Consider the following 9,002-nt stretch of genomic DNA (forward strand, 5'->3'; position numbering starts at 1 on the left):
GAGACTGGGGAACTTGAGGTTAGAACGCCTGCATGATTTCACTGCAATTTGACAGCATGATGATGAATGTGAATATGGACATTGTGGCTAAAAATGAAAAAAAACATGCAAATGTTAATATTTGCCCGTCAGAGAGCAGAGAGCTGTGTGAGTGTAAGCAGTGGTGGAAAGTAACTAAGTACATTTACTCAAGTACTGTACTTAAGTACAATTTTGAGGTACTTTGACTTTACTGGAGTATTTCCAGTTGTCTATACTTTTACTTCTACTCCACTACATCTCAGAGGCAAATATTGTACTTTTACTCCACTACAATTATTTGAAAACTTTAGTTACTGGTTACTTTGCAGATATAAATGATTGCGTTATAAAACACACATTATCCTAAATGTGTTTGAAAAATGTTTGAAAATAGTCGATCTACAAGCGCGACGCGTTGTGAGCTTGCAGATCGGCTATTTTCAAACATTTTAGTACTTTTACTTTTGGTACTTTAAGTACATTTTGATACCAATAACTTGTGTACTTTTACTCAAGTACATTTTGAATTCCGGACTTTTACTTGTAACAAGAGTACTTCTACATTGCAGTATTGATACTTTTGATAAGTAAAACATTTGAGTACTTTTTCCACCAGTCAACAGTCACAGGAATACACAACAGTGACTGAGGTGTTTTTGGTACCGCCAACCACCAACAGGTGGCAGTAGTTGTCTCTACAGCAACAGCAACAGAGTGAAAGCAGGACACGTGGAGAGAGAGGTTTACTTTACTGTATGCTGCACATCATCTATTAAACATACTCCTTTAGATGGATACCATGCACTATAATACCCTTTATTTTATAGTTACCACTTGAACCCCAGCATGCATATTATGGGGGGGGGGGGCCGGGGGGGGACATGAAAAGAAATAAAGCAGATCTACAAGCTCACAACCTTATAAGCTTGTAGATTGGCTAAAATTTGGCAAAGAGATTTGCTGTAGACAGAGAAAAAAAAAAGCAGTCAAAGTACGGTTGTAACTCGAGTCCAGTTCTCTTTTTTAAACCTTTTTTTGTTTTGCTTTTTACCTCCTTTTTCTCCCCAATGTAGTTACGGCAATTAATTCCTCCTCTCACACATCTCTGTGTTGTCACTGCTGTCCTATCCTACTGAAACACCTGCCAGTGAGGAGCCCCCACCGAGAGGACGTAGAGCCTATACTTCCTACTCCTCCCGCCCAACACTCCCCGCTGACAAGCTCCGCCCCCAGCCCGTAGGATTACGTGCAGTGATATCTGTCTCCTCCATCCTCCTCCTCCTCCTCCTCCTCCTCCTCCTCCTCCTCTCCCCCCCTCCCCTCCTCCCCCCCTCCCCCGAATACGGGGTCAATTATTGTGTTGGTGTAGACGCCCGACAAAGCCAGATGCACCACGGTGGATTCGAACGCACAACCTCCAGGGTCGGGCAAGGCACTTTACCACTGAGCCACCCGGCAAGTCCAGTTCTCTAAACCCACTCCGACCGGGAAAGAATCTGCGTCTTCTTTTTCGATTTCTTTGGCTATTCAAAAATAGCAGATCTACAAGCTCAGCGCTATGAGCTTGTAGACGTGGTTTTTTTTAATTTTTTTTATCGTGATTTGAAATGTTACATTTTATTTTAAAAAATGTATTCAAATCTTTGCTTTTGGGGGATTCTACAAATGTCTTCTAAATCCTAACAGGTTTTAGAACAAACTTATGTTGCTATAATCAGTGGTTCTCAAACTTTTCTCATGTCAAAGGACCCCCAAAATGAGATGTATTTGGCCGCAGACCCCCATTTAAAAATATTTTGTTCGCTTTAAAACAATATACATATTCAAAGATTTGCAAACATTTTCATGATTTCTTTCAAAAATAGCAGATCTACAAAGCTTGCAGATCTGCTATTTTTGAATAGCCAAATAAATCTTAAAATGAGACACAGATGCGTTCCCGGTCTTAATGGTTCAATAGAGAGGGTTTAAGTGGTTAGTCTTGTATTTAGGCCCCTCCCCCCACTCTGTGTGCGTTCAGCCCGGTCGGCCCCGCCCCCTTACCGTTCTTGTCTTTGACGCGGCTCTCGTCCAGGCCGTTGCAGCGCGACTCGGGCTTGAACTCGATGTTGCCCAGCTTCAGCACCGCCGCCACCAGCTCCAGCACCGACAGCACCTCGTCCTCCATGAAGCCCACGATCTGCATGGCATTCTGGGGGGGGGGAGGGGAGGGGAGGGGGGGGGGGTCAAAACATGAGTCACAATCATGACATGGACTCATAGGCTATAGGGCAGTGGCTCTCAAACCTTTTCATGTCAAGGACCCCCAGATTGACATTCATTAGCCCGCGGACCCCCATTTCAAAAGATATGCCAGGGACCCCCATAAAGAGAAGATTTTTACGGCTCTAGCAGTGATTCTCAACCATTTTCATTTCAAGGACCCCCCAGTTTGACATGCATTAGGGCTACGGACCCCCATTTAATGGCATTTATATCTCTGGGACCCCCATTTATATTGTAAAATCTATGTTAATGTAACTCAGAGAGTGTACACAATGGAACCAAATGGACCATTTGGTTCCATTTGTACACTCTCTGAGTTACAGACCCATAAGGGTCCATTTGGTTCCTCACTATCTATCATTTGGCTGGGGACCCCCTGGGACTCCCCCAAGGACCCCTGGGGGTCCCCGGACCCCACTTTGAGAACCAATGGGCTAGCAGATATGGGCTAGGGCAGTGGCTCTCAAACGTTGTTGGCTCAAGTACATCCTCAGGGTACATCCTCAGGGTACATCCTCAGGGTACATCCTCAGGGTACATCCTGAGCCAACAATGGATTCAGGCGGGGATCAGCATCTGGTGTCATTTTAGATTTCTTTGGCCATTAAGAAAATAGCAGATCTACAAGCTCATGTGCAAACACCAAGGGATGCGCTATGACCTTGTATATCTGCAATGTTTTTTTTAAACCGAATATGGTAAATAATATATATATATATTTATTATTTATATTATTTGCTGCGGGGCGGCAGTGGCTCAGGGGTAGAGCGGCCATGAGGTTCCCAGTTCGATCCCGGGCTCCTCCAGAGTTAGTGTGGAAGTGTCCTTGAGCAAGAGGCTGAACCCCTAATTGCTCCCGATGAGCAGGTTGGTGCCTTGAATGGTTTATAATATATAAATTCCAAATACTATTAAAGCAGAGGTCTTCAACAGGGGGTCCGGGACCCCTAGGGGGTCCTCAGAGTTACTACAGGGGGTCCGCCAAATCTTTGCGTGATTTTTACATTAACCACTTCAACCAAGCATCCCTATTCTGAGGGGAACTTTAGCCAAAAAGTAGCAGATCTACAAGCACACAGCGCCTCGCGCTGCGAGGCGTTGTGTGCTTGTAGATCTGCTATTTTCGGCAAAGTGGTTTAGTATAGGGGGGAAAAAAGAGCAGGCTAAGTACAGAGTGAAAGGTCAGGTATACTGAGTGTTGTTTAAGTACATGGTTAAATGTCTGGAAATACACATGAATCCAACATGATAGCGCTGTGAAACAAGTCTATGAAGCTGCCTATGAAATCTATGAAAAAATGAATATTCTATACAATATACAATGGGGGTCCCTGCTTTATCTCACTCTCAGCCAAGGGGTCCTTTGGCCTGAAAACGTTGAAGACGCCTGTATTAAACTGTTCTGCGGCACCCCTGGACTACTTGCGTCACGGCACCCACTTTGAGAAACCCACCCTGGGCGAGGGACGGGTGTGGTGGACGTGCGGTGGTGAAAAGGTTAACCGCAGGTTCCACAGAAGGGGGCGTGGGTGGGGGGGGGGGGGGGGTGGGGGGGAGGTGCACCCTGGGAAAAGTACGTTCATTGTGCGTGAAATGTGATTAGTGTGCGTGTGGGGATCTGTTGACACTGAAGGTGAGGTTCAGGGAAGGAAAAAGCTGTGTTGCCATCTTTGTCTGGGACAAAAAACCAGGCCCGGTACCCAGTGGAGAGTCCCATTGTGTTAGCTGGGACCGGGACCGCTATTGTGCCGTGTTACTGTGTTACTGTGTTTTTAGGGGACTGCAGCTGCATTGGGGGGAGGGGGGGGGTGTTGAGTAGGGCCTGACCCATGCCAATGTTTGGGTCCCGTGCCAATCCTGATTTTGGAGAGTCCTAGACCACTGCTTACTAGGGCTGTCAACTTTCCTCAGAAATTATATTCAAATATTGGTCTTAAAAATGTGCAGATATTTGAATATTATTATTATAAAAAAATACATTAATGTTTTTTTTCATCGAGTGCTTGGATCAAATAAAACATATCTTTTGTTTGTTTTTATAACTTCATACATAGTTTTTTGTATTGTCCCTGTCAAATAAACATTACAAAAAAAATTATAATAATTCGAATAATAATTTTCATATTCAAATATACATATTTTCCCAATATCGAATATCGAATATTTGTTTGACAGCCCTACTGCTTACTAACGTTTGTACTGATATTTTTCACTAACATTTTCTAATCAATTTGTTACAGTATGTATGATTCATACAAATACACACACAGAGTGGAACACACATTTTTATGTAACCACTCAAGTCCTATCCAAATTTTTTTTTTAAATAACAATGTGACACTTGTAGATCAGCTATTTTGGAGGGGAAAAAAAGGACAAAAGACCATATTTAACCCTAATAAGAGGATTAAGGAGAGAGCACGATGGTAATAAATGTGCTCTCAGAGGGTCATAGGTCACAGCTCACACAGCAGGTTCTGTGTAATGGTCAACAAAGACCGGAAGGAGACAACCACACCACACGTGAATGAAATGGCCCAGCACATCTGTGTGTGTGTGTGTGTGTGTGTGTGTGTGTGTGTGTGTGTGTGTGTGTGTGTGTGTGTGTGTGTGTGTGTGTGTGTGTGTGTGTGTGTGTGTGTGCGTGCGTGCGTGCGTGCGTGCGTGCGTGCGTGCGTGCGTGCGTGCGTGCGTGCGTGCGTGCGTGCGTGCGTGCGTGCGTGCGTGCGTGCGTGCGTGCGTGCGTGCGTGCAGTGGTGTAACGTAACTAAGTACATTTACTCAAGTACTGTACTTAGTACACTTTTGAGGAATTTTTACTTTACTGGAGTATTTCCCATTTTCAATACTTTTACTCCACTACATCTCAGAGGCAAATGTTGTACTTTTACTCCACTACAATTATTTGAAAACTTTAGTTACTAGTTACTTTTCAGATATAAATTATGATATTATCAAACATACATTAACCACTTCAGCCCTATTTTATACCTAAGCTATTTGAAAATAGCAGATCTACAAGCTCACAACGCGTCGCGATGCGACGCGTTGTGAGCTTGTAGATCTGCTATTTTCAAACATTTTAGAACTTTTACTTTTGGTACTTTAAGTACATTTTGATACCAATACTTTTGTAATTTTACTCAAGTAAATTTTGAATTTCTGACTTTTACTTGTAACAGAGAACTTCTACATTGCAGTATTGATACTTTTACTTAAGTACAACATTTGAATACTTTTTCCACCACTGTGCGTGTGCGTGTGCGCGTGCGTGTGTGTGTGTGTGTGTGGTGTCACTGCCACTGTTTGCCTGCGAAGGTGTAACAATGGAAGACGAGACATTGGTCGGGGGTTGTGGGTGGAAATCCCCCCTTCTGTCATTGACCGCCACACAAGGCAGCTAGAGTTCAAAGTGCAGCCGTGTTATGTAACAGGTGGAGGAGAGGACACAGACACAGTGCTTTACAACCTGACTGGCTGGCTGGCTGACTGACTGGCTGGCTGGCTGGCTGGCTGACTGGGAGTAACAGCCAGTTGTGAGCTTGTAGATCTGCTATTTCACTTTTAACAGAGTACTTCTACATAGCGGTATTGATACTTTTACTTAAGTAAAACATTTGATTACTTTTTCCACCACTGCTGCTGGTTTGCTTACGTTCAGGAGATAAGGACAGATTGCACTTTGTCACAGGGTGCCATCGGGACAAAGAGGAGAGGCGGCTCTTGACGTTAACACAGAGGTTCTTAAAGAAGTGGGGGTCCAGGGGACGGGGGGTCCTGGGGGACAGATGGCCAAATACATTCTGAATCTCTGGGCGTCCTTAACATGAAAACAATTTTTTGAGACCAAAGTGTCACAGCATGGGGAGGCAGTGACGGCTTCTCCTCTCAGGGTTGGGTTTCCCTTCCATTTATCAGTAAGTGGAGGTGGGAGGAGTCATCAGCTGGGAGGGGCGTGTCAGCTGACATGACACACCTGGGGCAGCTCACCGAGGCCACGCCCCCTTTGTGCTCATAGTGCAGTGTTGGTTTTCTCTCTCTCTGTTTGTTTGCGCTGACTATACACTGACCCTGCCTCTTTGAGCCAGACAGTGACAAAGGACTAAGCTTCGCATGTGTGTGTGTGTGTGTGTGTGTGTGTGTGTGTGTGTGTGTGTGTGTGTGTGTGTGTGTGTGTGTGTGTGTGTGTGTGTGTGTGTGTGTGTGTGTGTGTGTGTGTGTGTGTGTGTGTGTGTGTGTGTCTCTCTCTCTCTCTCTCTCTCTCTCTCTCACCCTGACAGTCCTGAAGTTGGCTGCATCATCCAGACCGTTGACCGTAGCAGAGTCCAGACTCAGGTAGTTGTACTTGCTGAAGTCTCTGTCCAGCTTTAACTTTTCTGTACATCACAAAAAAACAAAGGAAAAAAAAAAAAAATTAAAACACGTTTCATGATTCCCCGTTATATGAACTATGTTTTTAAACTATGTATTACTCTGGCAGATTGACTGGTTGCTTTTTAAAAGCCCCTGTATGTGTCTGGTTATCAGGAAATCCATTCCATCCCACCACCGCTGCATGTGAGCTTGTAGATCTGCTATTTTTTAACATTTCTGACAAATTGACAATTTCTGAACATCTGTACTTCGTCATTTGTACTTTGGAATACCAGAGTATTCACTGGAGTACCGGTATATACTTTGTCCTCCACTGTTCATTGGAACTGTAAGGTTTATGATGTGGCAATGTGTATTTTTATTTGGTATATTTTAATGTTTTGTTAAGGCTTGTTCTTGGACTTACTCAGCGTGTCGTCTGAGGCTCCAGACAGCAGCTGGTAGAAGACGTGAAAGTTCCTCTCTCCTCTGGGCTGCTTCACCACGCGAGACTTCTCCAACAGATCTGTGAACACAGCAAAGAAGAGAGGATGACGACAGCAAGAAGAGAGGATGAGGACAACAAGAAGAGAGGATGAGGACAGCAAGAAGAGAGGATGACGACAGCAAGAAGAGAGGATGAGGACAGCAAGAAGAGAGGATGACGACAGCAAGAAGAGAGGATGACGACAGCAAGAAGAGAGGATGACGACAGCAAGAAGAGAGGATGACGACAGCAAGAAGAGAGGATGACGACAGCAAGAAGAGAGGATGACGACAGCAAGGAGGGAAACTATGAGACGTGAGAATGCTCACTGAAAACCAATGGGTTCCTTCCTAACAATAAGCTCAGGTTCAGGAAATATAAAAACTGGTGACTCGGCAAGGTGGCCTTGGTTAAGAGTATATTATTTCCCAAGGGCCCATCTGGAGCTGGGATGGGCTCCCGGTGGTGGGAACAAATGTTGAAGTTGCTAAGACAACCGCGTCCGTATTGGAGCAACATACACACTGTCTGTGTGTGTGTGTGTGTGTGTGTGTGTGTGTGTGTGTGTGTGTGTGTGTGCACTGTGCACACGCCGTGTGTGGGTACTGGGGCGTGACAGGAAATCTTTGAGGAAGAGATCAAACGTCAGCTTCTTCTTCTTCTGCTGCAACGGTCGACTAAGCACAACCACCAACCTGGAGGAAAAAAGGCTCCATTCCATTCACAACAAAGGAACCTCACCCTGATCAAATTAAGAGCCCCGCTTCTAATAGCGGAGCAGCTATTTTCTTCTTTTTTTCCTCTCTTCTCATTTAGTGTTGTTGTCAGCTGATTGGCTGGCTGGGAGAAAAGGGTCTCAATTAATGGAGTTAGAAAAAAGCATCTTATTTTAAAAGACTGTCCTTTGTACTGTAGCAGCAACCTGGGAGTGTAGTCGTGTAGAAAATAGAACCGACATAACCTTTTTCTTATATGCTGCCATATTGTATATATTGTATTATGGTATACAAGGCATTCCATATTGACATAAATAGTCGTGTAATGTTTTCACAGGTGTTACCAATGACACTAATAAGGCTGTGTTCCATTCAGGTCAAACAAAGTTAGCTGCTGCTATTGTGCGTTGTTGGCTCTGCGGAAAAGGCTTCGCCACACTAAATGGAACAGAGCCATGACATTAACCCATTGATACCTGGAACGCTTCTGTGTCACTTTAGATGTCTTTCGATATTCAAAAATAGCAGATCTACAAGCTCATAGCGCGGCACCGAGTGCCGCGCTACGAGCTTGCAGATCTGCTATTTTTGAAAAATCGCGAAAAAAAAATTTAAATATTTTTTTCAAAAAACTGTTTTTTTTTAAAGAATCGCCTCAGGTCTTAATGGGTTAAGCCTGGTGTCCCTATTTTAGGCAAAACAAAAAGAAAAGATTGACATGTGAACGTGGAGATTGTCTATTTGTGCTGTTTAGCGTATGATGACGTATATTAGGGCTTCAGTGGTTCATTGGTATCACTGAAGGAGGTTCAGTAGCATAACTGTTTAGGTCAGGGGTCTTCAAGGTTTTTCAGCCCAAGGACCCCTTAGCTGAGAGACAGATGAAGCAGGGACCCCCCCACTACGTAGCAGGGACCCCCCCCACTACGTATGGGTTCCATTTGTACACTCTCTGATATGGAATCCTAACAGTTATTTGGGGTTCTTGTTGTGTACAGTATAAAGTAACATCATTTTTTTTTAAATGTTTGAATCAATATTTGAAGTTTTTCAGAAAACTTAGGTCAGGATTTAGAAGGCATTTTTAGGCATTGTTTTCGGCCTCAGGTCTAAATGGGTTAAATAACATTGATTTTACAATATAAATGTCAGAGATATAA

At 44.0% G+C, this 9,002-nt stretch overlaps 1 protein-coding gene across 6 annotated transcripts in view; it reads right to left on the bottom strand.

Moving 5' to 3' along the window:
* Positions 1 to 9,002, bottom strand: part of myo1b (myosin IB) — a 158,441-nt gene that overhangs the window by 47,087 nt on the left and 102,352 nt on the right. For all 6 annotated transcript variants that reach the window (XM_080412838.1, XM_080412836.1, XM_080412837.1 and 3 more), the window contains exons 8-10: positions 7,067 to 7,165; positions 6,559 to 6,662; positions 2,065 to 2,212 (exon numbers count right to left, since the gene is read on the bottom strand). In XM_080412838.1, the coding sequence (XP_080268964.1) occupies positions 2,065 to 2,212; positions 6,559 to 6,662; positions 7,067 to 7,165 (351 nt within the window). The remainder of the gene's footprint in view (positions 1 to 2,064; positions 2,213 to 6,558; positions 6,663 to 7,066; positions 7,166 to 9,002) is intronic.

This window comes from Gymnoscopelus braueri (assembly GCF_963280865.1).
Source record: "Gymnoscopelus braueri genome assembly, chromosome: 18".
Lineage (NCBI taxonomy): Eukaryota > Metazoa > Chordata > Actinopteri > Myctophiformes > Myctophidae > Gymnoscopelus > Gymnoscopelus braueri.